This window comes from Phyllostomus discolor, chromosome X (genome assembly GCF_004126475.2).
Source record: "Phyllostomus discolor isolate MPI-MPIP mPhyDis1 chromosome X, mPhyDis1.pri.v3, whole genome shotgun sequence".
In the NCBI taxonomy this organism is placed as follows: domain Eukaryota; kingdom Metazoa; phylum Chordata; class Mammalia; order Chiroptera; family Phyllostomidae; genus Phyllostomus; species Phyllostomus discolor.
Window position 1 is genome coordinate 39341237 of NC_050198.1, and position 12824 is coordinate 39354060.

At 58.9% G+C, this 12824-nt stretch overlaps 1 protein-coding gene across 3 annotated transcripts; it reads right to left on the reverse strand.

The window, feature by feature from the left end:
* Positions 1 to 212: 212 nt before the first annotated feature.
* DUSP9 (dual specificity phosphatase 9) lies at positions 213 to 9653 on the reverse strand. 3 transcript variants are annotated; one of them, XM_036016529.1, is made up of 6 exons: positions 9559 to 9640; positions 8649 to 8783; positions 4748 to 4817; positions 3738 to 4145; positions 1966 to 2415; positions 213 to 1657 (listed from the first exon to the last, which is right to left on the reverse strand). In XM_036016529.1, exons 4-6 carry the CDS (start codon positions 4108 to 4110, stop codon positions 1332 to 1334), a joined length of 1149 nt encoding a protein of 382 aa, XP_035872422.1. In that variant the 5' UTR covers positions 4111 to 4145; positions 4748 to 4817; positions 8649 to 8783; positions 9559 to 9640; the 3' UTR covers positions 213 to 1331. The 3 variants fall into 3 exon arrangements, with proteins under 3 accessions (XP_035872422.1, XP_035872421.1, XP_028378633.1); XM_036016528.1 differs by lacking the exon at positions 8649 to 8783 and having other exon boundaries at positions 9559 to 9653; XM_028522832.2 differs by lacking the exon at positions 8649 to 8783 and having other exon boundaries at positions 4748 to 4949; positions 9559 to 9649.
* Between the last annotated feature and the right edge of the window lie 3171 nt (positions 9654 to 12824).

The following is a 12824-nucleotide window of genomic DNA, read 5'->3' on the forward strand; positions in this document are numbered from 1 at the left end:
GATAGAGGCTCAATGGGTTGTGAGTAAATGGGGGACTTGGCCAGAGGTTGGGCCAACAGGCAGTCCAGGCGCCAGGTGGGAAGTGACGACATGGGGGTGGGGCGGTGCTTGAGTCCCCCAGCAGCCCAGCTTACCACCCGCTTCCTAGGCCTCCCTCCCCACCTTCCACCCAACCCTCCAAGGTGCTCAGTAAGCAGCTTCCCTCAGTTCAGTATCTTGCATAAACCGTTTATTCAGGAACAAAGAAAGAAAGGAACTGTGGGGTGGGTTCCCAAGGGTGAGATGGTCACTGGGCCGGGCATGTAAGCAGGCTAGGGTAGGTGTGTAAGTGCTGCTGCCCACCACCCGCCAGGGGCATGTACTGCAATGAATGATTGTGTGTGTGTGTGGCTGTGTGGGACCCGCAGCATCAAAATTCAGGCCTTCTTCTTCCCCTCCCCTACCCCCAGTTCTTGCTCTGAGACCCCGTCTCCTTTGGTGGCAGTTTGACCACCCTCAGTCACAAAGAGCCCCAGTGATCCTGTCAAGACATCTGGGAAAGAGGAAAAAAAAGCATCTTTTTAAATGTCAAGTGGATAAACAGTCAGGGCGCCAGATGTGTGGCTGGGAACCCTCCCAACGGCTCTCAGGCTAGCACTCTCCCCAGTGGTGCTGCCCAGCAAGAAGCCACCCAGAGAGGGCCTGTCCCCATGGGCGCTGGGTGGCCACTGCACCTCTGGGAAGTCCACATCCCCTGGGAAGCTCTTGGAAGAGAAGCAGAGAGGTGACTGCACTGGTGGTAGTGGTGAACCCTTCCCCCAAAACAGACATTTGGGGATGGGGATGGGACTGGGAGCAGGTCCCTGCGGCAAATGAGGTGGCTGGAGCAGGCACACGCCCTTCCTGAAGGGGGAAACCACAGGGCAGCTCAGGGCCCAGCTGAATTGGCAGAGCACGCAGGGCCTAGGCCTGGGAACAGGCAGCCACCTGGAATGGTCCCTCAGAATAGGAACCCTCCCCAAAAGAAAAAAGTAACAGTCGCAGAAGAGGCAGTTTCTGGAGCATGGTTCCGCCCCAAAGCGGCAAGGGTCAGGCCGGTGGTCCCTGGCCGGCCCATAGGCACATTTAATAGGATTCCCGAGGATGTTTCAAGTGGGCAGGACAGGTCTCTCCTTGTGGCTACCCTGGAGGGACTCCTAGCTCCTGCCTCTTCCCACAGCCCCTAAATGAGGTATTGTGCTTCCCTACCAACCCTCCCCCCACCCCCCACTTATAGCTGAGCCCCCTCCCTCCATCTCCCCATAGCACATGGGTGGTTGGGAGCACCACCCATGGGGGGGCAAGGCAGGGACCTATGTGGGGTCCAGCTCAAAGACACCATCGCTGGTAGGGGTGGTAAAGAAGGAGGGTGGGTCAGAGGTGGTAGACTCCTGCCCCCCACTCCCCCGCTCCCGGGCACGCCTCTCCTCCAGCCGCAGACTGCGCTCGAAGTCTAGCAGCTGCCCCATGAAGTTGAAGTTGGGCGAGATGTTAGACTTCTTCCGCTTGACCAGGTCGTAGGCATCATTGAGGGAGAGGTGGAGCTTCTGCATGAGGTAGGCCACAGTGACGGTGACGGAGCGGCTGACACCCGCCAGGCAGTGGACAAGCACCCCGCAGTTCTGGGACAAGGCCTCATCTAGGTGGGGGGCAAAGTGGGGTCCAGCATGAGGTGCAGGCTAGTGGCCTTTCGGAGGGACCCTTGCAGCCCCTGCCCCACCCTCCAAGCCAGATGGCCCTGGCCAGGTTTGCCTGGGAGCCCTGCCTGGGCTGAGGACTCCCGGCCCCAGCAGTGCCCAACCCCAGAAGCACCATCTTGGCTTTGGGCTCTGGGGATGGCAGCTAAGCTGGGGAGGAGCCATCATGAGGGACAGGGAGAAGAAATGGGAGAGGCCAGGAGTCCACCTGGGGGGAGGAGGGAGAAAGGGGAGGGCGAGGTGAACTCACCAATGAATGCAATGGCCTCCGGAAAGAACTGAGACAAGTTCTGGCTCCAGTGGTCCGAGATGGGGATCTGCTTGTAGTGAAAGTCGCCGTTCTTCTCAAACAGGTTAGGGAGGTTGGGGGTGACATTGAGGATGTATCGGATGCCGAGCTTGGCCAAGCTCTCCACATTGGCTGAATCTCGGGCACTGCCCAGGTAGAGGTTGTGCAGAATCTGGACAGGGAAGGATGGCAGCAGACCCCCTGGCGGGGGTGTGGTAGCCTCCAAATCCAGGCCGTAGCTCATGGTGTCTCGGTCGGCCTCAGATTCTGCATCAGAGCACTCAGAACTCAGGCACAGGCCGCCCAGCCCCACTACAGGGCTGGGTGCCATGGCCAGGCTTGAGCCACCACGGCTGCTGAGGCTGGTCTCACAGAGGTCAGGGCACTCAGCCTGGAATCTACTGAAGCCACCTGAGGGGAGAGAGGGGGTGTCCTGCTGATTTGGACTCCTGGGCAGCTAAGTGCCCCTGGCTAGGGATAGGGAACTGACCTTAGACAGTCCCGACACCTGAGGGGGCTTGCAGATATCCCCAAAAAGAACTTGAAAGCCAAATGTTTTAGACTGGCGTCACTGTGTGGTGTGCAATGGGCAGCCCAGCCACCCTCACTTAGTACTGTTGGCTACTTTTCCGGACAGCAAGTGCCCACTGTGGCTGCTGGGCCCAGGCAAAGCCACCCCAAAAGGATCTTAAACCCCCAGGGTCAAGCTTAGGCAAGCATGAGGGCTGGACAGAGTCTAGATGTACTGCTAGTTTGGGGGAGGACGGAGGCCATCAGTTAAAGAAGAGGAAAGATTCAGATGTGACTTCTCTGCCTGAGTGTCTCCTTATCCAGCTCAACTGGGAGCACCCGATGCAGGGGCCAGGTCACAGCCATCTCTGTGTTCTCTTCAGGGATAAAATGGGACCCCAAGAGGAGGGGAGCCTGGGAGAGTGTGCGGCATTCCACCTGGATGGTTCCAAAGTCCCAAGAAGCGAGCATTTCCTTGGTCTACAGATAACTTTTATTTCCCTGGGCTGGGGTGGGGGCCGGGAAACCCAACATGGATATTTCTATATCCCCGGGCATTCAGAATGGGGCAAGGGAACAAAGACCAAAGACCCTCTTTGATGGGGAGGTGGGGACGACTGGCTCTGTAGATTCATGGGAACCCTGTCCTTACCCTGGACTTCTGGAGGGTGTGTGTGTGTGTGTGTGTGTGTGTCAGCAAGGAGCCAACAGGCTTGTATCAGCCTGTCTGTCCTCCACCCCCCAGCCTTGTCATGACTGTAAGAGGGCAGGTCTCTGCTTCCACAAGCTCCTTCTGCCTTCGCTGCTTCTCTCTCTCCCCTCCCCCCACTAGAGCCTTTGCAGAGCAGGATTTGTCCTCCTGTGTCCCCTGCCTCCTTTGCCCAAGGCTGAGAAGCTGGAGGAGGTGCTATTACTATCTCAGAAATGCCGGGAGCCCGCATGTGGTACTACATTCCTGAAAATCTTGTGAGCTAAGTCAGGTCAGCAAGATTCTCCCCATTTTCCAGACTCAGAAATTGAGTCTCTCAAAGGTAAAGGACTTGCCCAAGGTCATACTCAGGGGAGGGTATCTCTCTTGCACTTTACACACAAAAAGGGGGCTTGCTCAAGATCAAATGAATTGTCAATCCCCTTGGAGGGGGGGGGGGGCCTGACTCTTGGGCTAGGATCCTCCCCAGGCCAGTGCCCAACCAAGCCACCAAGCCACCTCCGCTTCCACCTACCCTGTAGGTAGTAGGCCAGGTAGCCTTCATCCCGAAGCTTCTGGAGCAGGGTGCCCAGCACTGACTCCGGCTCCCACTCCTCGACCTCGGCCTCAGCCTCCCCGCGCCGATGCCGGCTCCCACCCTGGTCATACAGGAGCACTGGGGCGGGTGGAGGCGGCTGCAGTGGCGGTCCCGGCAGGAGCGCGCGCACCGACAGGCTCCCCCGCCGAAGGCGACGCAGCAGCAGCGCGGGCAGGGCCACACTCAGCGCCCCGCGGATGCGCGCCGACTCGAACAGCTCGCGGCTGCGGCAGTCCAGGAGCATCAGCCGCGGCTGCGGGGGTGATAGCTCCCGGCGCAGCCACAAGCTCGAGCGACCTAGACCCTCCATGGGTTCGCAGCTCTCAGCACGTCGGGCCGCTGGTGCTGCGGAGAGAGGGAAGCATGCGTCGTGAGTCTGCGTCCTCCGACCTGGCTGCCACAGGGCGCGGGCTCGGGAGTCAAGATGTGAAGCCAACCCTCGTGTCCTGAAAACAAGCTCCCAGGGTCCCGCAGGGACACTCTCCACCTCCCGATTCTCTTCTCGCGCCCCTCCCACAGTGAGGACACTCCGAAGGCGCTCCTGCGCCCCAGGAAAAACACCCAAAGCAGCCACCTGGGTTCCTGGTCGCTGCTCACTGCCCCCGGGAAGGAAGAAGAGGGAGGCTGGGCATCCAACGGCCCCTTTGAGAGCCGTGGGTTACTTTCTAGCCTCTCCCGGGACATTCCAAGGCCACGGCCACCTTCCTCCTTACATACCTTGTTTCTAGGTTTCTATCCCTTGGCCTGCCCGAAATCACTCCCCACGTTCGTGCTTCCGAATTTGGGAGCATGTGCGTGCGAGAGGGGTTCAAGGCTGAGATCTTCTCCACGGCCAATTGGGCCCAGAGAATAAAGGTGAAACTGAGGTGATGGACCTTGGCTAGCCCTCTCGGATCTGACCCAGCTATAGTCCCTACCCCGTTCTCGAAAAAGAAAAGAAGAGAGACCTGAGGCTTGATCCGAAGTCTCCGCGGTAGCCAGGTTGGGACACGGGCGCGGTCTCCGGGCAGGATGTTCCTGGGTTCGGACGAAGGGAAGAGGGCTGTGCTGCCGAGCAGACGGGCACGTGGAAGCAAAGTCCTGAGTCCTTCGCTGACCACTTGCTGGTTGCTCCCTAGCAGAGGGAACTGATTTCCACCTGGGAAGCGGCTGCTTTTGGACAAGGAGTTACCGTTTAGAGGGGCGGGGCAATGTGGGCGGGGTCAGGGGTCCAGCGAGCCAACGGGTGCCAGCGAAAGCACTCGGGTGCCCCCTCCCTCCAGCCGAGGTTTCCACCCAAGCGGGACAGGGCCGGGGCAGAGGCCAAGGGCAGGTCAGGGGCCCAGCAGGGGACCAGCCACAGCTCCCCTGGCCGGCGCCAGTCAGGCCCCGGAGGCAGGGGGAGGGGTGGGGACAAGAGCCCAGTGCCCCTGCCCCAGAGGCTGCTTCCAGCCCTTCTCGCTTGGTGACCCTGGACTCTCATGTCCCAGCAGTAGACTTCAGTGGCCCCATCTATCTAGTTGCTCATCATAGTCACCACCTTGGGCTACCGTGGGGTGTCTGTCACTGAAATCACTGAAATCATGGAGGGGAGGAGGAAACAGGAACAGAAATCCATTGCTGCTTTCTGGTCCATAACTCTACCCAAGGCTGGCTAGAGGACTAGGCTAGAGGGCAGCTTCTGGACAACCCCACTGGCTTCACTGGAGCAGGCCTGGCCAAAAACACCCAGGAGCCCTGAGCTCCCAGTACCAAACTTCGGTACTCTGCTCTTATCACGTTACTGATCTTGGGAGTCACCCCAGCTTCTCCCTCTGCCTCCTGTCTAGTCAAGAGCCAAGTAGTTTCTACTTAAGTCCCACATCTGTACTCTCTTCTCTCCTCTGCCCTGCTCTTGCCAGCTCTTGACCAGGTCGCTGACAGAGCTTCCAGAGCTCTCTCTCCCTGACTCCAGGTTTGTCTGCCTCAACCACCTTCTGCCCCGCCCTGTACCAGAACATTTGTTCAGCAAAGGCTGGTGGCCTCCATACCTTCCACGGACACAGGCTTATGAACCAGCAAGACACACAGGGTCTCTGCTTGCACACAGCTCCCAGGCTAGTAGGACAAGCCTGTCACCAACAGGGGACCAGACACCAGGTGTGATAAGTGCCTAGACATTGAAATGAGGTGGGGAAGGTTTCTGAAAAGTCTGGTTCTATGTCCCTTCTATTTAAAACTCATCTGAAGCAAATAGCAGAGTGAAAGAAAATGTACAACAGATAAGACAAAGCTGATACAAATTAACTGAAAGGTTAAGACTCTGATAGATAAATAGGCAAGGAACCAGAAAAGACTGCATGAAGGAGGAAACAGGAGAGGGGGGAGGTTCAACCTCAGGCATGGGAGGAAAACAAATTTAAAAACCAAGGTAACAGCAACAGAAAACAAGATAACGCTTCCCACCTATTATATTAGTAAAATGTTTTCAAAATGAGAACACCCAGTGATGGTGAGGGTGCTGTGAAACTGGCCTGCTGTTCTACTGTTTGTTGTTGGGGAATTCTCTATCGGCTCTTTTGGAAATGAATTTGGTAATATGCATCTAGGGCCAGGAAGAAATGCACATCCTATGGCCACTTCTGGGAATGTACCCTAACCCTAAGGAGTTAAGCAAAAGAAGGCAGAGCTATGCACATAGGATGTGGCATTACAAGCCGTGTGACTAAGGAGAACAGGGCTCAAAGCCACTGGGAGCCCCAGCTTTAGGCTAGTTAAGTCTAGTGTGGCTACTGAAGACTCCTCTCAGACCAGAGTAAGATGAGAAAACTCAGGAGGTAACGCTGGGCAGAGCCAGGCCTCCTCAAAGGGGCCTCCAGTCACCCCATCTTCCCTTCATCCCTGGTGCACTGGGTCACTAGCCTGGGTCTAGTCTCTGGCCATAGCCCACCATTTCCTGGCCTCTGGGATGAGTCCCACTGCTAGCACCCAGGGGCCTTGGGCAACTAGGTTGTGTTCCTCTTCCCTCAGCCCAGGCCTCCCTCCTTTGCATGCTGTAGAGATTCTGTTCCTTTTTCAGCTCCGCCCCCGCCCCCCGCCAAGGTGCTCTCCACCAGGCAGCCTTTCTCTGTCTCCTGGACTTTGTGGTCTCCCTCCTGTGTGCTCCAGACCTCAGTTCTTTGAGGCTGCACTGCCCAAGACCTGAAGTTTGGGAAGCTGGGGATGAGGGTGGAGGTCAGAGCAGGGCCCATTTCCCTCTGTCCCACGTGCTCTTAGGCAGGGACTCTGTCTTCCAGTGTTTCCTATCCCTCCATCCTCACTGCCACAGGCAGAAGTAGGCTGCCTGGTGGAGAACCAGGCCATGGGCCCCAAGACTGGGGGCTCCCTCCAGGCCCATTGCACCTGCGAGTGGGACCCTGGGGTGGCCAGGGGTTGCAGGCACCAAGTGGTTCTGCAATGTGCCAGCCTGCGGTTCCTGGCTTGGCTGTGTTGTAGGCAATGAGGTGGAAAGGTCCATCTAACAGGAAGGTGGAGAGTCACATACCCCCACCCACGCTGTCATGGGGGTTCAGTGTGGTTGAAGAGAATGTCTTGGACCCCCAGAGAGATAGGAGCTCCTGAGATGCCCAGGTATACTTTCTGGAGAGGGCTTCCTGGAGGAGGTGATGGGAAGCTGGCTGGGAAGATGATGGAGAGGGAGGCAACTTCTGCTGTAGTGAAGGGAGAGGAAGCTAGGCTCCAAGAAACAACCCAGGGTGGGATTGTGTTGGGGCCTTTGTCTCCCAACGCCTGAAAAGTGGCTCCCCTGCATCTTCTCCCAATCCTGCTGGCAAGCCCTCCAACCAGAAAAGCGAGTGCTCTGTGCCGGGCGCCAGCAGCGCCCGCTGCGCCAGCAGCAGGACGAACTGGAACCTGTTGCCACCTCCGCACTGCAGGGCTGAGCGCAGCCAAACCCCCCTCCCCCGACCCTCGCCGGCCCGCCCGCACTCGGGCCCCCGGCAGCGCCTGCTCTGGGAGCCCACTCGGGGCGCCCACCCCGCCCCGCGCCTGTTCTCGGGCAGGCTGGGCAGGGGGAGGCGGGCTGCGCGCCTGGGCCTCTCTAGGCCCCCTCTGGCGGGCTGGCGGAGCAAGGCTCTCCGCAGGGTGGGCGTTGCGTCCGCTACCCTCGCCCACGCGGGGCACCCCGGGCCTCCTCCTCAACCTCGCCACTACCTCTAGGAGCCCGGGGGGATGTTGCGGCCCTAGGCCCCTTGCGCGTCGCGTGTGTCCTCTTGTCTCTAGAGCCTCCGGAGAGCGGCGCCCCGCCTCTCCTGCCATCCCCCCCATTCCGAAATGTACGGTTCCCGCCGGGCAGAGTGGCAGGATTTCGGCTGTCGCGGCCCGGTCACATGGCCGGGAGCACAACTCCCAGCGACAGCGTTTCTGCCAAATCCTGTGTCTTTTCCACCAAATTCACTTTTTGCTGGGGATGGCTTTCTGCTTTTCCTGGTCGGTCTCCTCGTGGGACTGGGAGTTTCTCCAAGGCAGGAGCGGGTGTGTGCACGGCCCCAAGCTGGCCTCAGCCCCCAGTGTGGGGCCTGGCAACAGCTGGGAGCTCACGGAAGAAATGCTCGTTTACAACAAAGGTATGAATGAATGAAACCAATTGTTGCACCCAGGGAGCCTAGGAGGGTGCTGCTTTTGCTTTTTCTCTCTGCGTGTTGCACAATGCCCCTCCCACACAAGCACACAAGCATACACATTCTGCCCCCAACACACACACAGACACACACATTGCGTGAATTCCTGTGCTCGTGGAACCCACCTACTAAGTGTTCTGCCTCCATTTCAGTGCCTGCCTCTAGGCTTCCTCCCGTCCCCCACCAGCGCCCCCATATCTAAGGACGGTACCTTGCTTCCCAAGAGCCTTCTTTATCTCTTAGGGAAGAGGCCAAACCAGTCGCTGGGGAGACTCAAGGTCTGTTTAGGAAGTCACCTGGTGGCCCTCAGGATGGCAAGTCGCTGCCGAAGGTGAGCCACAGGCACCTGGCAGGGATGTCACCAAATGCTGCAGCCTCTAGAGCCCGCGTGCCAGGTGTTGGGGGTGGTGGTAGGAGGAACTCAGGGATGTGCTGGGGGCTACTGAGGGCTATTTGTGATGGGGGGGTGCAGGGTGCTGGAGAGTGGGAATCCAGCAGGTGTGCATACATATTGGGGTGTCTGAGATTACATGTTGGGGAGTGGGCCTGGCTGCGGAAAGTGGGGAGTGTCGGCCACTGGGGTGTGGGTTAGTGTTGGGGCTTCACTTGGGGTGGGTGGATTGCAGTGTCTCTGGGCTGGGAATGTGGGTGGAGTGTCTGTAATGAGCATATGGGGAGTCGGAGATGGTGGGGGCACAGTGAGGGGAGCTATGTTAGTGCAGAGAGTGCAGAGATGTTTTGGGAATACGTGTGCCTGGGTGTGTTTTCGAGGTGTGGCAGGGTCTGGGATGGGTGCTGGCCTGAGTTGGGGACAGTGGTGAGTGGTAGATTAGGGGCAGCTGTTTGCACTGTAGGGACCTGGGCCCGCGGTGCACGGTTTGTGCGCTCGCCTTAAGTGGCAGGGGGTGTGCGTGGCGGAGGACACGGTAGGTGCATGGGTGGGATGCGGGGGTATGTGGTGGCAGGACCAAGCGGGTCTCGCAGGGGCGCGTGGTTGGCTCCGTAGGATGTGCATTGGCAAGACTTTGGGGGTGCAGGGTGGAGGAGCGCACGTCGGACGGCGGCCAGGCCGGGTGGGGGTGGGGTGGGGTGGGTGCCCTGGCGCCGCGTGCTCCGCTCACCTCTGTTCACCTCTGTTCCGCTCGGCTTCCTGCGCCGGCTCCGCGCGTGGCGGCCGGGAAGTTTCCAAGGCCCGGGCGGCGGGGAGCGCCACCGCCACTGCCGCCGAGCGCCACTGGAGCCTCGGGCGGCGGCCTCGCCTGGAGCCGAGGGGCCGCCGCCGCCGCCGCCGCTGCGGAGGGAAACTCCAAATCCCGCCTCCGCCGCCGCCTCCTCCCCTCCCGTCGCCGTCTTCTCCGCCCCCTGCCCAGGAGGGGCACTGTCGCCGGCGGCGCGCAGGGAGGGAGCAGGGAGGGGCCGCGGCCTGCCCAGCGTCTCCCTCCACCTCTCCCACCTCCTTCCGTCTTCCTCCCACCTGCAAGCCTTTGCCCACTCCGCTTGCCGAGGCCCCTGTCTGGATACCCACTGCATCCCCTGGCCCCCAACAGCCCTGCTGCATGGGGGCCCCGAGACTGGGGAGCAGGCGTGAGGTGGAGGGCCCTGACCTATGCTGAGCCTGGGCCGGGGTCGGGTTGCACCAAAGAATCTCCGATGGCATCCCTGCTTCCTCAAAGAGAAGCGAAGGGGCTCATCGAGGACCGAGTACAGCTTGGCCTCCTGGGCCACCTCCTGCCGCCACAGAGGAGAGGGCTTAAGGTCCCCCTGACAGCACTGCAAGTGTCCCCAACTCCTAGGTTCTCCTGCACTGTCTTCTCCCAATTCTCACATATTAGGTTCTAATAGTAATAGCATTTGAGCTTGGGTGTCTGGAAAGGGTGGAGCCAAGACATAGGGGAAGGGCTGGGGAGGGGGTCATTAGGCCCAGGGTGCTTTCCTCTGCACTAAAGGCCACAAGCATCCCCATCAAGGAACTCGTTTTGTCCTTACGCCAGTCTGTTTCCATGTGATAGCTATGGAAACTGAGGCAGTGGTTTCCCGGTTGTCACGCAATAATGTTGTGGCAGAGCCTGAGTGGGCTCAGATTGGCTGAGTTCCAGAACCACAGTTGAGTGTGAAGGAGGCCCACTGGTTCCTGGATCGGTCACTTCTGTGGGGAGGGGGAGGCAGCTGGGAGCACACAGAGGCTTCCAAGCCAGTAGCCCACTAGCCAGTTGAGCTGGGGCTCAGCCCTGGAATGAGTCATGAGGGATGCAGGAGGCCTTGGGCCCTCAAGGGCAGGCTTCTGGCTGGGCGGGGGTGGGGGGGGGGTGGGGGGGTGGGGGGGGCTTCCCTTCTCAGCCCAGGGAGATCAGAATGAGGTGAGGCCAGGCTGAGATGACATCTCAAAGAAGATGGGCAGAGCTGGGTTGCCAGCCACTCCATGGATGAGGGGCAGCCAAGGGAGGCCTGGCTGCCTGGCTTGCATCTGCCGCAGCACTGGATTCCCCTGAGTCATTACCCCTGGAAAAGAGAGGAGAGAGACAGCTTTGTTTCTGATGCCTCAGTTTCCTCATCTGTACATTTGGGGAGGGAGAGGGGACTGCTTGATCTTCAAGGGCCCTCCTAGCTTCATGGCAGTTTTAATCTGTAATGTGTGAGCCAGGGCAGGGTCCTGCTGCCACTAGCCTGCATGCCTGCCCTGCCCTTTGTCCCCTTCTGGCCTCAGCAGATGCCCACTCACACTTGGGCCTGGGGCCTTTGGGGCTGTACCTGTTGGTTGGTGCATCTGCCAGGTAGAGGCCCCGTGCCCCCTGGCCCCCCAGACTTATTTCTCACCCCCTTCTGCATCAGGGCTCTGGGGTCCAGTGTGGAACCCAACCATCAAAATGACACCACTCCAGTGAGCAAACAGAACTGTGTGTGGGTTCTGCCACTGGACTCTGCTTTGACAGTGCTGCCAGTTGTTCTGAAGTTTGGGAGCCTTTGCTAAGAAATCACATGCTAAAAGCTGTGCCATACGGCAGTTAGGGCCATTTTGTCAGCAAAAACATGAAACTACATGGAGATCAAAAAAGATGAAACTGGCTTTCACCCTTTGGTGACCCTTGCATTCAGGGAAGACGTGTCTGGTGGCTGTGCCCATGGCCCTGGACGCTCACTTGGCCTCTGGCGAAGGCTTGGTGAGCTGACTCACAGAGGAGTTTCTGGAAAGATTGGATAACCCCCCACCCCATCTTGTGCTTTAGTGACTCAGGGCTGATGGCTGGAGGAGGAACATTTGGATTGAATGATGCTGCCCCCCCCCCCCCCCCTGCAAAGCTCCCACTGCAGCCCTCCCACAGTGCCGCTGCTCTCCAGGCAACAAGACCCACCAGTGCTGGAGGAAAAGAATGCTAACACAATGGCCAGCCCAGGCCTAGGAGCTCTAAAGGCACAAGCCTGCTCCACCTCAGGAAATGGGACCTCCCTCCTCATCCCCAGAGACTTTTCTTGGCTAACAAGGCCTGGCCTGTGCCCTGTTGAGGAAAAAAATGGAGAACCTTCTTGAACAGGTCTTGAGTGCAAGGCCAACCATGTCAGAATTGAGGTTGTTCTAAAGGCACAGCTGGGCCTCCTTCTTGGAAGCAGCCAAGCCCAGGCGCTGGGGTCCTGTCTTCCATCACAGAAATCTCAGAGTAGGGTGATTGGGCAGCTCCAGCTCTCACCCTCTCCTTTGAGGTCCTGCCCCCTTTCCCAAGAGACACCCCTCCCCCCAAGGCTCTCAGCCAGTCCTTTGACAGGTGGAGGGGGTGCAGAGAGCTGGGCCTTGCTTGGGATGGAGAAGTCTTTAACCTGGCTGACCCAACTGCTGGCCCTGCTTTCACACGCTGTTCCAGTGGGCGTTTCACTGAAAGTGCAGTCCCTGTTCAGATGCACCTTTTCCTGGTTCTGATTCTGGGCCACTTGACAAGTGAGTGAAGCTTTGAGGAGAGGTCCGCCACCCTATTTGGCCCCTGCATGGAGATCCTGCTTCCATCTGGGGGGCCATGGCACTAGGGTGCATGCACACCTGAGGCTTTATTTCTGGGCAAACGTTTGGTCCTACTGAAAGCAGTATCTGCAGCTGAAGACATTTGCTCATATGACAATTGGCCCCCAGGCTGCCATCGCTCCACCACTGGGTAACAAGCTTCATTCCGCCCCTCCCCCATCTGAGGCTCCTTAGCCAGCATTTTGTAGAGTGTTACCAGTTGCCACGCCTTCAGAAGCACATTCTATACCCTGTTCCAGAGTGCCCCACCTGCCTGTGGCAGCTCCCAAAGGAGCTACATCAGGACATTTAAACCAATGGCCCTGTGGCAGCTCCCAGATCTGCACTTGCAGCTGAGGTAAAAGGGTGAGATGCAGTGCCAGGCAGGAGCAGGAGGGA

Bases quoted from the DNA above. Each gene is read 5' to 3' on its own strand.
- DUSP9 (XM_036016528.1), bottom strand. From the start codon at position 4,110: ATGGAGGGTCTAGGTCGCTCGAGCTTGTGGCTGCGCCGGGAGCTATCA. The intron at 2,416-3,737 runs GTAGGTGGAAGC...CTCTCCCCTCAG, and splicing joins CCTGGCCTACTACCTACAGG to GTGGCTTCAGTAGATTCCAG. The intron at 1,658-1,965 runs GTGAGTTCACCT...CCCCCCACCTAG, and splicing joins GGAGGCCATTGCATTCATTG to ATGAGGCCTTGTCCCAGAAC.